This window comes from Nyctereutes procyonoides, unplaced genomic scaffold, assembly GCF_905146905.1.
Source record: "Nyctereutes procyonoides isolate TBG_1078 unplaced genomic scaffold, NYPRO_anot_genome, whole genome shotgun sequence".
Classification (NCBI taxonomy): domain Eukaryota; kingdom Metazoa; phylum Chordata; class Mammalia; order Carnivora; family Canidae; genus Nyctereutes; species Nyctereutes procyonoides.
This window is the reverse complement of record NW_026575049.1, coordinates 34316215-34336611: the sequence shown is the minus strand read 5'-3', so window position 1 is coordinate 34336611 and position 20397 is coordinate 34316215. Positions and strand designations below refer to the sequence as shown.

Sequence of the window (20397 nt, the reverse complement as noted above, 5' to 3'; positions counted from 1 at the left end):
ACCTAGTTTACTAGGATGTGCAGCAAATCAACACACTAAAACCAATACCTCTTCATGATCTGTTTGCCGATAGCAGTGGACCCAGTGAAGCCAAGTTTGCGGATATGAGGATGTTCAGAAAGGCGTTGCCCGGCTACACCACCTGTAGAACCAGGGATTAAAACATTACTCAAACTCTTATGGTGTGAGTGGCTTTGAATTCATTGGAGTGGATTTCTAAACTCTCTTCCTTTGCATTTTCTGGATTAATTACAAATTGACAAAAGTCTAAATAATGTCCTCCATGCAATTATCATCCCCCAAAGATGGGTAAGCCCTGGTTTTTCATCTTCCAAAATAATTTTTAAAAGTTGAAACGGGTAGTTTTAATTGCTGTACAATTTCTGCTCCTCTCACCCTACTCACCCACCATTATATTTCTACTTTAATATTTTTATTTATCCTTCAGTTAACTGTTTGGTTAACTGTATTTAGTTTTAATATACTGTAGTTATAAGTCGGGACAAGATTCCAGTGGGAAAATAGCCACTCAGCTGCTCCTGTACCACTCATTATTACAGCCAAGTGGGTCCTTTGATGGCTTACCTGAGCCTGGAATGATGTTGATTACACCCTTTGGAAAGCCTGCTTTCGAAGAGAGCTCAGCAAACTTCAAAGCAGTCAAGGGTGTGACCTGAGCAGAAGCAGACCACAATTATCTTCTTCAGACTCTGTCTTGTCCTGTAGATCAGTACCCCGCTCTTCCTTTCTGGTCATACTCCATTCATTTTATTTTTTCTTTTATTTGGACATAATTTCAGACTTACAGCAAAGTTGCAAAAATAGTACAAAGAATTCTTATATATCCATCACCCGGATTTCTCAAATGTTAACATTTTGCTACATTTGCTTTATCCTCTATTTCTCTTTATTTTTCTCTCAACTGTATAAGAGTAAGATATAGACATGCCTGCCCCTTTATTTGTAAATAATTTTGGGTGCATTTTGTAAAAACAAAGAATTCCTGTGTATAACCATATACATGATCAAAACCAGGAAATCAACAACTCACTGGAAAATCTAATTTACAGACTTAACTAAGTCATCACCAAGTGTATCAAAAATGTGCATTATAGCAAAAGGAAATCCAAGATCATACATTGCATTGCCATGTCTGTAGTCTCCTTTAATCTAGGAGAGTTTCTGATGTTTTTTTTTATCCATTACACTGACATTTTTGATAAGCACAGGCTAGTAATTTTGGACAATGTCCCTTTGTCTGGATTTGTCTGCTGTTTGCTCATGACTTAATTTTGGTTGTGCACTTGTTCATATGCAAGAACTTTGGCAAGAACACCACAGGAGTGATGCTAAGTTCTTAGAGCACCATCTCAGAAGGCACATGGTATCAAATAGTCCCAATATTAGAAATATTAACTTTGATCATTTGGAAAAGGGAGTCTCCCAGGTTTCATCACTGTACATTACTCCTTTATACTTTGTAATTGATAAATGTTTTATAGGAAGATGCTTCAAGACTATTGAAATATCCAGTTATGGGACACCTGGGTGGCTCAGTGGTTGAGTGTCAGCCTTTGGCTCAGGGCATGATCCCGGGGTCCTGGGATCGAGTCCCACATCGGGCTCCCCGCAGGGAGTCTGCTTTTCCCTCTGCCTGTATCTCTGCCTCTCTCTGTGCGTCTCTCCTGACTAAATTTAAAAAATGAAAAAAGAAATATCCAGTTACTCCTCCAAATTCCATCCATTAGTTTCAGAATACATGGATGACTTCTTCCTGAATCAAGTATTATGAGGATGGCTGCGATGCTGATTTTTTATCATTTCTCCTACATGTATTAGTTGGCATTCCAGTCTAAGAGCTTTCCCTTCTCTTCAGTTAATTAATCAATCCATGTGAATTCATGGATTCTTACTTTATTCAATAGGCTATAATATTTTACTATTATTTCTTCTGATGTTCAAATTGTTCCAGATTTGGCTGATGGAAGCCCCTTTAGGATAGCTGTTGTGTCTTTCTAACATGTCCCTATCATTCTTTGAGCATTTACATGAGATATTCTGGGCTCGTCTTGTATTTTTCCTGTTCCAGTCCTTTTTTCAAGGAACCCAGATTTCTTTTGGTGAAGAATGATATTTAAGAATTATGGTTATAATGGGAAATATATATTTGGTCTTTGTCTCTGGTTCCTACAACACAGTTTCTAAAACCCTTGCAATGCCTGGTGTGAAAAGTGTCTTTTGTATACTTATGACATGACTGGTAGCTGGGGTCCCGAGGTGGTTTCAGGATGGAGTCTGGTCACCAGAAAGACCAAGCCGTGATAAGAGGTTTGGAACTTTCAGCCTGACCCTGGAGAGTTGGGAGAGGCTGGAGGTTGAGTTCAATCACTGAGAGCAATGATTTAATCACGAGAGCAATGATTTAATCAATCTTGCCTGTATAATTAAACTTCCTTAAATACACCTAGACAACGGGGTTCAGAGAGCTTCTGGGTTGGCGAACACATTCATGTGATGTGAGAGTGGTAACCCTGAGCTCTACAGGGACAGGACTCCTGTGCTCATGATCCTTCCATACTTCATCCTATGTACCTTTCCATCTGATTGTTGTTTTGTATCCTTTATAATATCCTTTATAATAGGATATTAGTAAATAAAGTGTTTTCCTGAGTTTTGTGAGCCATTCTAGCCAATTGCACCTGAGAAGAGGGTCATGGGAACCTCTGATGTAAAGCTATTTGGTCAGAAGTACAGGAGGCCCAAGACTCACAATTGGCATCTGAAGTGGAGGCAGTCTTGTGAGACTGGCTAAGCCCTTCACCTGTGGGGTCTGTGCTAAAGCTCCAGGTAGTTAGTGTCACAAATGATTTAAATGGTAGGACATCTACTTGGTGTCCAGAGAGTTAGAGAATAGGTTGGTCTAGGGGGAAACCCCCCCCCCCACATTAGGTGTCAAAGAGTTGTGAGTAAAAAAATTCAGAATTTTGGAAACAAAGATCTGGACACTATTGAAATGTTGCTTTTCCTCTCAGGAGACAGGGCTGGGGAAAAGCTGTATGTGCACTCATATACACGTGTATCTACTTATATGTCTACCTATCTGTCTATCTTCTTACCTATCATCTATCCCCACAAACACCTATATCCATTTCCTTACGTAGCTATCTAAGTATATTAAAACTCATGAGTTTAGGGCAGCCCGGTGGTGCAGTGGTTTAGCACTGCCTGCGGCCTGGGGCATGATCCTGGAGATCTGGGATCGAGTCCCGCGTCGGGCTCCTGCATGGAGCCTGCTCCTCCCTCTGCCTGTGTCTCTGCCTCTCTCTCTCTCTGTCTCTCATGAATAAAAATAAATAAAAATAATAATAATAAATAATAAAAATATTTTTAAAAAAAGAAAAAATATAAAACCCATGAGTTTGTGAATACCTCTAACCAATATCTCGGGCTTCATTCAGTAATCTTTTTCCCTTATTATGTTTGTAACTCTCTTCTCCAACAGTGAGAAACATGGCTTCCAATATCCACAGAGCATTCACTAATTTGCCCAACTCTAAAATGTATAGAAAACAATTTAAGAATTATTAAGCCATGTCCTTACAAAGAGGAAGTGTACTAACTAGAATCTGATATTTATTTGCTGTGCTTTGCCCTTTAAGTTTGAGGGGATTAGTCCAAATGCCTGTCAAAAGTTACTTGGGTTAATGTTTCATCCCTTCCTTCAATGGGATCATGTTATTCATTTAAAAAATAGCTTAATTTATTTGTTTTTATTTGTATTCAATTTTAGGGTTTTTGCCCCATCTGGGTTGATTATATTTTGTTTGTTGTCATTTTTGAGTTTGGGAAACACACTTCCAAAAGTGAGGAATTCACAAAAGGTACGTTAGAGAAGTGTTGTTCTCTACCCTCTTTCCCCCATCCCTTCTACCCTGTCTCCCCATGGTCCTGTAGATAACCATTAATCTTCCTATGTTTCTTTTGCTCAAATGAACAGATATATGTCTTCTTATTTTCCCTCCCTTCTTACACAAAGATGGCATAATATGATCTTATTTTTAACATCTCTTATAGCAATGCATAACTCAGAAGCAAAATGAAAGTCATATTTTCATACTGTTAAAATCCAATGCTGATTAAATCTTAAATTAGCACTTTTTTTTGGTGTGGTCTCAATAAATGGAATGTGCAAGAAGATCCGTGGAGGTGTGAAAAGAGAATAGTAGAACTTCTGTATGTACATATTCTAACTTACAAAGATAGGCAATCAGCTAAACATAACATTATGTGGCTGGATAATGATACTGTCACTCTAAATGAAGGTCAGATGGTCATGGGTCATAAAAGTATGTGCTAGAAAAGAACAGGAGCTCACAAGGCCAAGGGAATGATGGTGTTTCTTCACTTGCTCATTTGCTTTCAGAATATTGCCACGTGTTGAAGTTTATAGGACTGGTTACAATGATTTGCAGACTATATTGTTATTTTAACCCAAACTTCATAAAGTGGACAAATGGTTGAAAAAGATGAAAAAGAATCTGTATAGAAACTGCATAATAAATTTAAAAAAAGAAACTGCATAATAAATAATACTACAAAGGCAACAAGAAAACAAGAAGAAAAAGGCAAGAGGCATGGCTAACACTTTCCCTCCTTCTAGTAACAGGTCCACTGCAGTAACATTGTGAGGTTTACAAAGTGGCAATCTAGTTAGACTTCATGAGAAATTGGCCTCAAACATTTGCAATTATCAAGAAGGCATTTGACATAGTAGATTTACATCTACTACTGCTAAAAATGATCCTAGAGCAAAGTGTAGGTTATTATGCCTTAATATGAAATCATGATTAGAAAAACATTTAAAGGGACACCTGGGCAGCTCAGTGGTTGAGCATCTGCCTTTGGCTCAGGTGGTGATCCTGGGGTCCGGGATGAAGTCCCACATTGGGCTCCCCGCAGGGACCCTGTTTCTCCCTCTGCCTGTATTTCTGCCTCTCTCTGTGTCTCTTATGAATAAATAAATAAAATCTTAAAACATTTTTAAAAACTAACTACCCTGAATTAATGATAGCTCTTTTCAGAACAAAAAAGATTTTTATATCATTAACAAACACAATAAAACAAATTTTTTATCCTTATCTAATCCCTTTTCTCTCTTTTTTTTAAGATTTTATTTATTTATTCATGATAGAGAGAGAGAGAGAGAGAGGCAGAGACACAGGCAGAGGGAGAAGCAGGCTCCATGCCGGGAGCCTGACATGGGACCGATCCCCGGACTCCAGGATCGCGCCCTGGGCCAAAGGCAGGCGCCAAACTGCTGAGCCACCCAGGGATCCCTCTTTTCTTTTTTTTTTTTTTTAAGATTTTATTTATTTATTCACGAGAGACACAGAGAGAGAAGCAGAGACACAGGCAGAGGGAGAAGCAGGCTCCATGCAGGGAGCCCGATATGGGACTCAATCCCAGGACTCCAGGATCATGCTCTGAGCCCAAGGCAGACACTCAACCGCTGAGCCACTCAGGCGTCCCTATCTCATCCCTTTTCATTTCTATTGGTTTTCTTTCATTTGGCTACTCAGTTCTGCCAGCAGGACTTTTGCTTTAAATGATATATGGGAAAGCATCTAGGAGTGTTCTGGGCAAGAGTAGGTCATTGCTAATGCTATTATTGGGTTTGATGAAGTGGTCAGAACCTGCCAGACCTGGACCAGTCCAGACCAAGAGAAAAAGCCCCCTGATTCAGTCTTCCTGACATTCATTCACACAGGACATTCATACTGGAGATGGTTTCAAACCATCATCACATAAGATTATGCAATAAAATAAAAAGATATCTACAGCAGAACAATAACAACTTTGGGTCTTTCATTTTCAGGATTAAAATTAAGTTCAATCAGTTTTTAAAAGGATTTATTTATTTATTCATGAGAGACACAGAGAGAGGAAGAAACATAGGCAGAGGGAGAAGCAGGCTGCCTGCAGGGAGCCCGATGTGGGACTTGATCCCAGGACCCTGGGATGATGTCCTGAGCCAAGCTGAAGGCAGACACTCAACCACTGAGCCACCCAGGTATCCCTATGATCAACCATTAAAGTGTCAGTTTTAAATTGCAGAGGGGGTTGGACTGTCATTTCCACGGGGAAAGAAACTGTGTATGGGGCAGCCCCCGTGGCACAGCGGTTTAGTGCCACCTGCAGCCTGGGGTGTGATCCTGAAGACCCGAGATCGAGTCCCACGTTGGGCTCCCTGCATGGAGCCTGCTTCTCCCTCTGCCTGTGTCTCAGCCTCTTTCTCTCTCTGTGTGTCTCTATGATTAAATAAATTAAATCTTTAAAAAAAACTGTGTATGTCTTCATCACTGATAGATGCCTGGCAGCTAGCGTGCCCTCAATAAATATTCCTAATTTTTGAACGTTCTGTATAATCATTGGAGTTCTTTAATGCTTAGCACTCTCCTTGGATACCACTCTGATTCTTAACCCTGGCTGTATCTTAGAAAATAATGTGAAGCTTTAAAGCAATACCAGTGCCTGGGCTCTGACCTAGACCAATTGCATCAGCGTCTCTGCCAAGAGATACCAGTATTTTTCAGTGAGAACTCCAGGTGATTCTAATATGCAGCCAGGATTGAGCACCCGAAGGCTAGGTTATCTGCCTCTCCTCTTCACTGACTTCCTGCTGTTTAATGGGGAAACAGCACTCCTATAGAATGCTAGTGAATCAGTGCCATTTCCATGGGAGGATTTGCCTAAATCTATAACACGAATACGTGTATCTTTTTTTCCCTTTTACTTATTTACTTATTAAAGATCTATTTATTTATTTGAGAACAAGAGACAGCAGATGGAGGAGGAGGGACGGGGAGAAGGACAAGCAGACTCTCAAGGAAGGCAGAGCCCAACATGGGGCCTCACGACCCTTCAGATCATGACCTGAGCTGAAACCAAGAGTTAGATGCCCAACTGACTGCACTACCCAGGCGCACCCCCCTTTTTTACTTTTAGTGAGAGAAAGAGAGAGCATGAGCATGTGGGGGAGATGGGAGAGAGGGAATGAGAGAACCTCAAGCAGACTCCATTTTCAGTGTGGAGCCATGGCTTGTCTCATTCTCAAGACCACAAGATCATAACCTGAGCCAAAATCAAGAATCAGATGCCCAACCAACTGAGCTACCCAGGTGCCCCCCATTATATGTATCTTTTAACTAAGTGACTCTGCTATTAGAAACTTATCCTTTAAATATACTTGCACATGTGCATGATGCCATATTTACTAGAGTATTAACTATAACATTATTTATAATAGCAAAAGGACAGAAAAATCTAAATATCCATTAATTAGATATTGTTAAAATATGGTTTAGCTATACAAGGGAATATTATGGATATTGTTTATTTATACAATGGAAATTGTTTAATAAAAAGGAAGATTTTTTCTTTTGCTAAGTATATATAGAATGCAACTATTGTATTGTATTGTCTTAACATAACAATTTACCTTCTTAACAGATTTTAACTATATGACATACTATTGTTAACTGTAGGCAAAATGATATTCAGCAGATGTCTAGAACTTATTCATGTCACATAATTGAAACTTTATACCTGTTGATTAGCAATTTCCCATGTCCCCTTATCCCCTCTTTGTGATTTTTTAATGAACTTAAAAACTATATACATATATAATATATAATTATATAAATATAATTTATTTATAAATAAATATATACATATTTGTATATGCAGAGAGTATCTCTGGAATACCTAAGAAATTAATAAATAATGATTAATAACATTGGTTGCCCTCTGGGGAGGTAAATTGCCTGGCTGGGGGATTAAGAATAAGAGAAAGATTTTTCACTATCTACCTCTCTGTGAACATTTCTGTTTTCAAATTTTTTAACATAGTTATTTTTAAAAATGAAAGTGTTTCTAACAAGTAAAGCAAGATGCCTGTGGTCAATATGACCAAGAGGCAATGCCAAATTAGGAGAGGTGATGGGTAATGTAAACTTTTCTAGAATAGAGACCAAGTTTTCTCCGTGACTCGTGTACCTCAGAATGTCTACTACTGTTCATTGTACACAGTCAATGCTCAGCCAGGTATTAAGTTGGCCACCATATGCTTTTTCCCAAAAAGCTACTGTAGCATTAAAAGATTTTTTTGAGAACTCTATCCTTTGAAATATTATTTTTTATTAACTATTTCCTTGTCTAAGTGTACATATTCGTACACAGTTGCCACAATTATATACATTCTTTTGCATCCTTTTCCCTCATCCTCCCTATCTTTGCAATATTTTTAATAATTAAAATATGAATGCCTATATAATATTTCTTCTTCTGATGTCTCATCGTTACTCAAATAATTCCCTAATTATTGGGTATTTGGCATTTTGCAAGAATTGAATTGGCTTGTAGAAAGTCAGTGGATTTCACCAGAGTACCCTATGCTTGCTTCCCTTGTCATGGAAATTTTAATTTGTGGGATATCCACAGGGTGCATTAGGCTGCTATCAAAAATGAAGATATAATGTGAAAATATGCCTGTGATATCTTTAAAGATGTCATAATATACAAGCTCATTTGTGTTTAAAGACATAATGTTTATAAGTATATGTTTCTGTTTTCCAGTGAATAGGGAAGGAGATGATTCTGCCCCTGGCCTTTTGCATCTCACCTGTGCTGGCTTGAGCACTAAGGTATTGCCTGCTGCCAAACACGCAGCGCTCTTCCATGCCAGCATCATCAGCGGGTAATTCCAGGGGATGATAATGGCACAGACACTGCAGGGGTAGAAAGACAACATCCTTAGTTGTCCCCAAACAACACAACTCACACAAGTCACCCAAGGTGCTCTCCTTGTCTTACCCAAGTGGCTCCTTCTTGGTGAAGGTCAGATTGCGATTTGGACGGGCTTGGTTGATTGGAATGGTAGAGCCCTAAAAAGTAAAAAAGGTTGATAATTTACTAATTTAAATGAATAAATCTAATCTCAAGGAATCTATTTTCTGTCTGCCTCTCTTAATTTTTCTTAACTGGTATGAAAAGTCAGTGTTCAATTTATAAGAAAAAAGGAATTGTTATCTCTTTATGGAGAGAGTAAGACACAGAAGAATAATATGTCTATCTATCTATGAATGTATCTCTATATACTAAACACAGCAATTTAAAAAATATATTTTATTTATTTATTTGAGAGAGAGCACGAGTGGGAGGGGAGAGGCACAGGGAGAGGGAGAGGCAGACTCCCCACTGAGTAGGGATTCTGTGGCAGGACTTGAACCCAGGACCTTGAGATCATGACCTGAGCCAAAGGCAAATGCCCCATTAACTGAGCCACCCAGGTGCCACCATATACTAAACATAATTGTAACTTAGTTACCTCCATTCCTAATTTCTTGGCATGGCAGAGAATGTTAATTGCCTGCCCACTTCCCATTCTTCCCTCTGCTCTTAGTAACAAAAACCCTATCATAGTGACAGCCATGTACCTAGATAAAATTCTGTTTTCCAGTTTCCAGAGCAGATAGGGATGGTCAATGGAAGACGTAAACACAAGGCGTTAATAGGGGAGTGCTCTCTGCAGGAGGCTGACTCAGCTCTGACACATGCTCTTTTACCATAAACCCCCATGGTCTCTTCAGCCTTCTTCCTGCTCAGAACATCCCTGAAATGGCTAATAACTGCAGTGGTTATCATGAGGCCATGACACAGCCTCAAGGGCAGAGATCACATGGTACTAAGGATGGCCTGGTAGAGAGGGAGGAGAACTGCATGTCATATACTAGCCCTGACTACTTGCCTTCGTGCTCCTTGAAAATGAGGTAAAACAAAGTTCCTACTTGAATTTCTGTTACATGCAGCCAAACTTAATCCCAACTAATTCACATTAGTAGTCTTTAATTGAAGTTATTCATTTGTTTCCCCACATACAATAGTATTGCTGTTACTAATTACAAGTGTCTGTCTCTTACCTGAAATCCTTGGGGCCAAGTGTGTTTTAGGATTCAGAATTATTTAGACTATAGAAACATAATGTAATATATATATACCTTATATTATCTATGACCCCAGTAGGTTCTGGAGCAGTTCCTCATAATCAAAGACATGATTATGGGAATATTTATTTAATGAAACATATGAATATTCCCTCTAAGTGATATAAATACAAACTATAAATAGGCTCATAGTAGTTCAGGCCAGTTTTTGGCAATAAATAAGTTTGAACCACCCAAACCAACTAATTTTCAGGTTTTGGAGCTCTTTAGATCTCATAATTGAAGATAAAGGATGGACCTGAACCACCATTACTAAATACTTACATCTTTATGACTTTGTGACTGAATAATAATGAAGCTTATATTGATGTGCAAGCCCTCATCTGTTGCAGACTTGTTGCCAAGCCTCACTCCATAACTTGCAGGGTTTGTATTATTGTAACCATGTTACAGAGGAGAAAAGTAAGGTTTAGAGACATAAAATAACTTTAACATTAGCTGGTAACTGACAAAGCTAACACTTGAACCCAGGTCTGACTATATCAATAGTGGTGACAGTAACTCGCTCAAATAAAATATTGTTTCCCAGTCTTCTTAGCAGACAGAGAAGGCCAATGGGAGATATAAGTACAAGGGAGGGTGGGATTGATGTTTAAAGCCCTTTTGTCTTTCTCTCCCACTTCCTCCTTCCTGCTGTTGGGAGCATGGCTGTGATGGCTGGTATCACAGTGATTATCATGAGTCTATGAGCCGCATGCATGCTTGTCTTTATTATAAGCCTTAACTTTACCTCTTGCATATACCCAATGCTGAGGTCAAGTGTAATTGCCACTTATCACCATCACACTTGTGCTATTTACTTTCTTATAGAAAAAGAGAAATGAAATATTTATTGTATCCGTGTCTTAGAAAAGTTATTTTTCTTATACCCAGCCTACTTAGATCATGTATGTTAGCTGTCTGGTGTCTGTAGGCATTTGAGTTTTCAATCTCTTCATGATACTCTATATGTCCAGAAGACGATTAGATGCCTTTAGAGACATTATAGTAAAATATAAAAAATATCATTAGACTTCAGAAAATCTTGAGTTCAAATCCTAGGCTCTATAGTTTACTTAATAACGATGTGACCATTTACAAGTCATTCACTGTCCTCCAGAGTCTGTTTCCTTACCTGCAATAAGGGACAACAGCTATCTATCTACCATGGATGATTGTTAGAAAGATGAGATAAGAAAACCTAATAGATAACTCTAAAACAGTGCCTTTCCGAACTACTAAATGTTCGGCCCTTTTCCTTCTGGGATGATCTCCACGGAGACAAATAACATTTGTACCTTACCTGAATTTTGTCACACCAGCCAGCAAAATATCTGAATGTTTGCACAGACATTCCGATGTGAGTCTTCAGAGCCAGGGTATAGACAGCGCCCGAATCAAGGGCTTCAATGGTTGCCAGTTCTTCCTGGTTCTCTTCCAGGAGGTCTGCAAGTCTGTACGATCAGTGAAAGAAATTCATTCAGCAAATATTGATTGAGCTCCTATTATGTATAAGGCACCATCCTAAGGGCTGAGAGATTTCAGAGGTGAATACACATGGATGAGGGCTCTCCCCTCATAAAGAATGTGGAAGATGTTAAATCATTTCACAAATAATTTGTTCCAAGAATTACAAAAAGAAGTGTGGGTAGCCTGTACCATTTGCCTCATAAATATATCAGAAGTAGAAGAGTGATTGAGCCACAGTAATCTAGGAATATTGGGGCACCTAGGTGGCTAGGTTGAGTGTCTGTCTTCGGCTCAGGGTGTGACCCTGGGGTCCTGAGATTGAGTCCTGCATCAGGCTCCCTGCATGGAGCCTGCTTCTCCCTCTGCCTGTGTCTCTGCTTCTCTCTGTGTCTCTCATGAATAAATAAATAAAATCTAAAAAAAAAAACCAAACAAACAACTGAGGGGATCAATGACAGAAAACAGCAGCAATGTGGCCAATTTATGAATATACAGGGAAATGTTAGAGAGTGCAATCCATGAGAATCCAGAATATGAGGATTTCTGGTTGGTACAGAAATGTTTCCAGGACTAACTGAAGAGGACAAGATAGAAAAACATGGGGTGAATTACAGATATCACAATGAATTTCTGTTAGGTGTCTAGATTCTGTGGCAAGATGAGTTGAGGATGGTCTAATGGCTCTGAAATAGTCAAAATTCATCTTTTGTGTTCCCCTCAACCACTGGTTTTCTTTCCATCCTTTAGTGGTTCTGTGAGTAGGTTCCAATCTAAAGCTGGGCTCAAAATCCCTCTTCCTCAATGTTTCTTCCAGATCCTGCTCTAAGCAATATTTTGGCCAGGCCAGCGTTTGGCTCTGGGTAAGCAGAAAAGTGAATTTATGATTGAATTTAATTAGTCTTGGCATATGCAGTTACTGATTTATAATACTCTTTCCAGGCCTTACTATTTTTCTTCCTCACTCTGACTCCCTACAAGTCAAGTAGATTTAAAATTTGTCTTTTTAAAAAAAATTTTTAAGTTAAATTCAATTAGCCAAGATATAGTACATCATTAGTTTCGGATGTAGTTTTCAATAATTCATCAGTTGCCCATCCATCACATGCCCTCCTTAATTCCCGTCACCCAGTAATCCTGTCCCTCTACCCCCCTTCTCTCCAGCAACCCTTAGTTTGTTTCCCAGAGTTAAGAGTCTCTCCTGGTTTGTCTCCCTCTCTGACTTTTTTCCCCCATTCAGTTTTCCCTCCTTCCCTTATGGTTCTCTGTGCTATATCTTATATTCTGCACGAGAAACCATATGATCATATGACTTCGGTTGACTTTGTCTTTGAAAACAACTAAGAATATTCCCCATTTGCTGTTGTAAATCCATCCTCCACACTGCTCTGTGACCTGGGAGGATGACCTTTATAGGCCAGATCACCTGGCTCTCCTGCTCTGTCACTGTGCTTGACTAATGAGAGAGAAAGTGATTGGGGATTCCATTCTCCAGCATCTTCACAGATGGGCTGTGATTCAGCAGCTGCTGCATCCCTTCACCAAAAACCCTGGAGTGAGGTCTTCTACGGCTACAGATCTTGCCAGATTCCAGTAGTCTCTTCCTCTGTCCCAGACCTTGGAGTAGTAACAGCTTCCTCCTGCTGCTGCCCCTAACTGGGTACCTCATTATCCCTTATCCTTGCCCACGTCTTTGTAAATGGTTCTTAATTGAACTTTTTTTCCTGCTGTTACAAAGAATATTACAAAAATCAGGAACTCATATATATGGAACTTTATATGATGTTAATAACAGAATACATATGATAGGTGGATACTAGAATATTTTTGGGAAATGTTTAAAATCTTGGCAATGTTAGCCAACATCCCAAGGTAGTAGTTCTGTGTTTTTAAAAACCACACCTGTACATCAATCTTCCTCTTTCTCTTGCATTCATTCTTCCCCATTCACCTTTTTCAAAGGCATCTTTTGCTGCTGCTACTGCTTTATCAACATCCACCAAAGAAGCATAGGATACTTTGCATATTGTCTGTTTCAAGAGAAGAAAAAATAGGGTATGAGTTGTTTAAATACAGATATACAAATATGCCTCTTGAAATTAATATTATATTAATAGGAAAAATAGAGTATTACTTATAAAACCCAACGAATTTATGATGGAAAATCAATACATTCAGTAATATAGCAAAGAAAAATTTTAACATGGAATCATTAGACTGAAAGTTTGGACTTCTCATGTCATACTATGTTTAGGAAGAATATATCTATCTCTTCTAACACCTTACAGAAGCTGAATTTCTTGCCATGAGATTGCAAAGTCTAAAAATTATTTTCTGCATATAGTTTTATTGGAGATATGCCTCTGATATGTATAGGTATAGTTATACATCTAAATTCATCATAAATATTCACTCAATAAAATAGTTTATTACAGTTAGAAGCCAGTACTAGAATTGAATAGTTGGAAGAAATACATGGAGTGCATTTATAATAAGTGCTCAGAGGCAAAGTGATAGAATAAAGTAATTTATTAAGACTGTCGGTTTTACAACTGTATAAATTAAAAATTCATGACCAGTGGTCGCTGTGCACACTAAGTAATTACTCACAGATCCATCTGTTGGGTTGATAGTATCATAGGTCTTTCCATCATTAGCATCTGTGAACTGACCATTTATGAAACATTGATATGGCATTTTCACGGTCATTTCATTGACCTCCTTTGAAACCTAAAATAGAGAATTATATTAACAGATTCAGTGGATTTCTCTGCTTACCCATTTGATAACAATTAGCAATAAAGAGGTTGACAGGAGAAGTTATGTCGATAGGATTCTAGTTCCTAGTCTCTAGAAGATATAAGCTTACGTAAGATTTGGGCCTCATGATGCTCAGATTGGCCACTGAGCCAGGAGGCCAGCATCTCTGATAACCAAAGTACTCTAAGGCTGGGCCTTATTAATACTTCAGATTTTCTACAGAAATAAAAGAGAACTCAAAAGACCTCCAGATAATGGAAATGGCACCATCTAGTGGCAACATCTATGGAGCACAGCCATTGCATTCATTTGAAACCTTGAAATTGCCTTTGTGGATTAGGTTGCCTTTTACACTGGTGCCATTTTAAGTTTTCCTTCCTTAAGTTCCTCCTCATTTTCACTTTCTCTTTCTCTTTCAAATGTGTTGCCTAAATTGTATTCTCTACTGTTACCTAGTGAGTGAATTTAGATTAGTCCATTAACTACTATGAACTTCAGTTTTTTCAACAATAAAAAGTGGAGGGGTGCCTGGGTGGCTCAGTAGGTTAAGCGACTGACTCTTGTTTTCAGCTCAGGTCATGATATCAGGGTTGTAGGATCAGGCCCAGTTGGGCACCCTGCTCAACAGGGTATCTGCTTGAGACTCTCTCCATCTCCCTCTACCCCTTCCTCCATCTGCTTTCTCTCTCAAATAAATAAAGTCTTAAAAAAATAATAAAAAGAGAATAATGTTACCTGCCTCATACGGTTATTACATGGAATAACTGAGAAAACATATTGAAAAAGCATTATTAGAATAAAATTTCATATCAATGCAAGATATACAGAGTCAATGTAATGATTTAAAAATAATTTCATATAGAGAAATTGATCATGTTTAAAAAAGGAATAGAAAAATATCAAGAGGACATCAGTCTTATCCTACAGATAAGAAATATTTCTATGAAGTATTTCCATTCTGGGACACCTGGGTGGCTCAGTGGTTGAGCGTCTGCCTTTGGCTCAGGGCATGATCCCAGGGTCCTAGGTTCGAGTCCTCCGTTGGGCTCCATGCAGGGAGCTTGCTTCTCCCTCTGTCTGTGTCTCTGCCTCTCCGTGTGTCTCTTATGAATAAACAAATAAAATCATTAAAAAAGAAATATTTCCATTCTATTTATGTAGGACTTAATGAAGGAATCTCATCTGACTTGACGTATCTAGTCCCCGTAAACTCATCATTCTGAAAATATGCTAAGTGTCTTTCATGTACCATCTAATTTGATTCTTCCAACCATCCTATGAGGTATATATCATTATTGTCTCATTTAACATTTGAGGAAGCCACTGAGGGGGGCACTTGACGGGATGAGCACTGGGTGTTATTCTGTATGTTGGTAAATTGAACACCAATAAAAAATAAATTTATTTAAAAAAAAACATGAGGAAGCCAAGGCTTAGAGAAGTTAAGTAACTTGCCATAGGTTGCATGGCTGGTAAGTAATGCTATGTGGGTTCAACTTTAGGTGGGTCTGACACCCAAATTCATGTTCTTAACCAGATGATGCTAAACTGCTTCCCAAATTTACCTAAATTTTATTAAAAACAAATGGATGAGAAGCATTTCTGGCATAATAGACCAGACACCACTAAAAATCCACTCCTTCATAAAAGCCACAAGAATGTTAGAAAATATCGTCAAAAATCATTCTTCTCAGGACTCTGGAGATTAACCAAAAGCTTGAGAATCCATTTATTCAAGAAAAATTCAAGAAAAACAGTGGAATCTCTGTAAGAACAGTGAGTTCTGTGGTATATTAATTGTCCTACTCTTTCCTATCTGTCTCTTAACAGTGCAGCAGTAACTTGAAAACCAACATCCTTACAACCAGCAGCCTATTAGCCACCAAGGGGGTGCACATGGCTCCCCAGAAGCTCCCTAGAGGCCTTATCTCCACAGAGCTCCCCAATGCCAAGCTCTATACTCAGTGTCTTTCTTTACTTAACCTAACTCAGAGCTTGCTCTGCACAAACTACCTGAGTCCTTCAGTAGACTCTGAGAGACTTATCAGTACAAGAAATTTAAGGAAATCTATGTCTGATCATCAGCTGATGACCAAACCAAGTAGAGACTTCAGTGGTGGCAAACAACAAAGAATACAGGCCTTACAGGATTAGCCCAAGAAACTCACTAAAGAGAAAAAAAAACAACAACAACCAGCAACAACAATAATCCCTGTGAAGGGAGAGGTCTTATTCCCAGAGTTGCCACATTATGAAACAGATGGTTTTCAACAAAAGATTGCAAGATACATTAAGAAACACGAAAGAATAGAGTGGCCAATATATAGGACAAAAAAAAAAGGTCAATAGAAACCATTCTGGAAAAGACTTAGCACTGGATTTATTAGAAAAATATTTAAATAATTGCTTTTGTAAATATGTCCCAATAACTATAAGAAATGATGTCTAAAACATTAAAGGAGCATATGAGAACAATGTCTCACCAAATAGAGAATATCAATAAAGAGATAAGAATTATAAGAAAAGAACCAAAGAGAAATTCTGGAGCTAAATAGTGCAATAAGTGAAACTTCACAAATTCACCATAGGGGCTCAATAGTAGATTCAAGCAAACAGAATAAAGAACCAGCAAACTAGACAATAGGTCAATAGATATTATCCAGTCTGAAAACAGGAAGGAAAAAGGAGAGGAGAAGAGGAAAGCAGCAGGAAGAATATTTGAAGAAATAGTAAATAAAAATGTCCCAAATTTGATGAAGAACATTAAACCATACAACCAAGAAGCTCAACAAACTCTAGGTAGGATAAAATAGATCCATTCTAGAAGCATCATAATAAAATGGTCAAAAGCCAAAGATAATGAGGGAATCTTGAAAGGGACAGGAGAGAAGCAACCCATCACGAAAATGGATCCTCAAAAAAATTAACAGATGACTGATGCTTAGAAACCATGGAGGCCAGAAGTCAATAGATTGACACATTCAAAGTACTGAAAGAAAAAGACTGTGGGGATGCTTGGGTGGTTCAGTGATTGAGCATCTGCCTTCAGCTCAGGGCATGATCCCACCGTCCTGGGATCGAGTCCCACATCAGGCTCCCTGCATGAAGCCTGCTTCTCCCTCTGCCTATGTGTCTGCCTGCCTCTCTCTCTGTGTCTCTCATGAATAAATAAATAAAATCTTTTAAAAAAGAGAGAGAGAAAAAGACTGTGAGCCAAAAATTCCATATACAGCAAAAGCACTCTCCAAAAACAAAGGAGAAATTCAGTCATTCCCAAATGAACAAAGACTGAGAGAATTCCTTGCTAGCACACTGACCTTCAAAAAGTACTAAAAGGTGTCCTTCAGGTTGAAACAAAAAGACTCTAGACAGAACGTGAATCTACAGGAAGAAATAAAGCACACAGATAAAAGTAAATACAGAAGTCAGTATACATGTATATTTGTTTTTAACTCTTCTCATGATTTAAAAGACAACTGCATGAAACAATAATTGTAAAACTATGTTGGTGGGCTTACAATGTATAAAGATGTAATTTATATGACAACAATATCACAAATGAGGGGATAGGGAGCAGAACTAAATTACCGCAAAGTTTTTCTACACTATTGTTATTAGGTTGACATGAATCTGAACTGAACTGGAATGTTCAAACAAAAGTGTTCATTGTAATCCTCAAGGCAACCACTAAGCAACTAACTAAAAATATATAGTGAAAGAAATAATAAGGGATCAAAATGGTATACTAGACTATATTTAATACAAACAAAATGCAGTAAAGGAAAAATAGAGGAGCAAAAAAGGTCAAGAGAAGACATATACAGGCATACCTCAGAGACATTGCAGGCTCAGTTCCAGACTACCTCAATAAAGAGAATATTGCAATAAAGCAAGCCAAATGAACTTATTGGTTTCCAGTGCATATAAAAGCCATGTTTAGGGGATCCCTGGGTGGCGCGGCAGTTTAGCGCCTGCCTTTGGCCCAGGGCGCGATCCTGGAGGCCCGGGATCGAATCCCACGTCAGGCTCCCGGTGCATGGAGCCTGCTTCTCCCTCTGCCTGTGTCTCTGCCTCTCTCTCTCTCTGTGTGTGTGTGTGACTGTCATAAAAAAAAAGCCATGTTTACACTATACTATTTTATACACTAGTTTATTAAGTATGCAATATCATTATGTCTAAAAAAATCAATGTATATATTTTAATTAATAATACTTTATCAACTATACTTCAATTAAAAAATAAATACTTGATTCTAAAAAAATGGTAACCATCATCTGAGCTTTGAGTGGGTCATAATCACTGATCACAGATTAACACTGATCACAGACTATAGCAAATATAATAGCAATGAAAAAGTTTGAAATATTGTGGGAATTACCAAAACATGATATAGAGACATGATATGAGCAAATGCTGTTTGAAAGTTGGTACCAATTGACTTACTCAACACAAGATTGCCACAAACCTTTAATTTGTGAAAAATGCACTATATATGAAGCACAGTAAAGCAAAAAGCAATAAAGCAAGGTATGCCTGTAAGAGCACAGTGTGAAAGAATAGATAAATTAAACTGAATCAAATAATAAACTTTTATGTGTCAAAGGACACTGTCAAAGAAGGTAAAATAAAGCCCACAGAATGGGAGAAAATGTATACAAATCATGTATCTGATTAAGGTCTAGTATCCGAAGTACACAAAAGCCCCTTACAACTCAACATCAAAAAGACATATATTCCAATTAAAAACAAGCAAAGGATTTGGATAGACATTTTCCCAAAAAAGATATACAAATGGCCAATAAGCACATGAAAAGATGCTCATTGTTAGTCACCAGGGAAATGTAAATCAAAGCCACAGTGAGATACCATTTCACACCTATAGCTAAAAAAAGGTAAGACAGGGACACCTGGGTGGTTTGGTGGTTGGGCGTCTGCCTTTGGTTCAGGGTGTGTCCCTGGGGTCCTGGGATCAAGTCCCACATTGGGCTCCCCGCAGGGAGCCTGCTTCTCCCTCTGCCTGTGTCTCTCTCACTGTGTTTCTCATGAATAAGTAAATAAAATTTTTTTAAAAGAATAAAATAGGCAAGACAGACAACAGCAAAATGTTGGTGAGGACATGGAGAAATTAGAATCTTTCTACACTGCTAGTAGGATTGCAAAATGGCATAACCACTTTGGCAAACAGATTAGCAGTTCCTCAAACAGTTAAACAGAGTTACTATATGACTTCATCAATTGCCTTTCTAGATATCTATCCCAGAGAACTGAAAACCTGTGTTCACACAAAAGCTGACACACGAATTTTCATAGCACCATTATTTAGAACAGCCAAAGAGTGAAAACAACCCAAGTGTCCATTCACTGAGGAACGAATAAACAAAATGTGGTATATCCATAGCACGGAATAGTATCTGGACAGAAAAAGAGTAAAGAGCTGAACACACATTACAGCATGGATGAGCCTTGACCACATGGTGCTCAGTGAAAGAAGCCAAATGCAAAAGGCCACAAATGGTGTAATTCCATGTATATGAAATATCTATACAAATAACAAAAAATGATATAATTATTATACCAATAGACAAATCTGCAGAGACAAAAAGGAGATTAGTGGTTTCTGGGGGCCAGGAGTAGGGGGAAGAGAGCAGAGCATTACTGTTAGTAGATACAGGGTTCCTTTTTGGGTGATAAAAATGTTCCATAATCAGCAGTGATGGTTGCACAACTCTGTAAATATACTTAAAACCACTGACCTGGGACACCTGGATGGCTCAGTCAGTTAAGTGTCTGCCTTTGGCTCAGGCCATGATCCTGGGGTCCTCGGATCAAGCCCCATGTCGGGCTCCCTGCTCTATAGGGAGTCTGCTTCTCCCTCTGCCTCTGCCTCTGCTCATATTTCCCCCACCCACTCTCTCTCTCTCAAATAAATAAACAAATCTTAAAAATAAAAGAAGTTTCTAAAACAAATAAAAAAAATAAAACCACTGAACTATACATTTTACAAGAGTGAATTTTGGGGTGCCTGGGTGGCTCAGTTGGTTAAGCATCTATTTTTGATTTCAACTCAGGTCGTGATCTTAGGGTCCTGGAATTGAGCTTCATGTCAGGCTTCGTACTCACAGGGAGTCTG

At 38.5% G+C, this 20397-nt stretch overlaps 1 protein-coding gene across 2 annotated transcripts in view; it reads right to left on the bottom strand.

Moving 5' to 3' along the window:
• Window positions 1–20397, bottom strand: part of ALDH1L2 (aldehyde dehydrogenase 1 family member L2) — a 55561-nt gene that overhangs the window by 12397 nt on the left and 22767 nt on the right. For both annotated transcript variants that reach the window (XM_055329088.1, XM_055329089.1), the window contains exons 11-17: window positions 14118–14237; window positions 13410–13537; window positions 11344–11494; window positions 8872–8942; window positions 8681–8786; window positions 586–673; window positions 49–142 (exon numbers count right to left, since the gene is read on the bottom strand). In XM_055329088.1, coding sequence (XP_055185063.1) covers window positions 49–142; window positions 586–673; window positions 8681–8786; window positions 8872–8942; window positions 11344–11494; window positions 13410–13537; window positions 14118–14237 — 758 coding nt within the window. The remainder of the gene's footprint in view (window positions 1–48; window positions 143–585; window positions 674–8680; window positions 8787–8871; window positions 8943–11343; window positions 11495–13409; window positions 13538–14117; window positions 14238–20397) is intronic.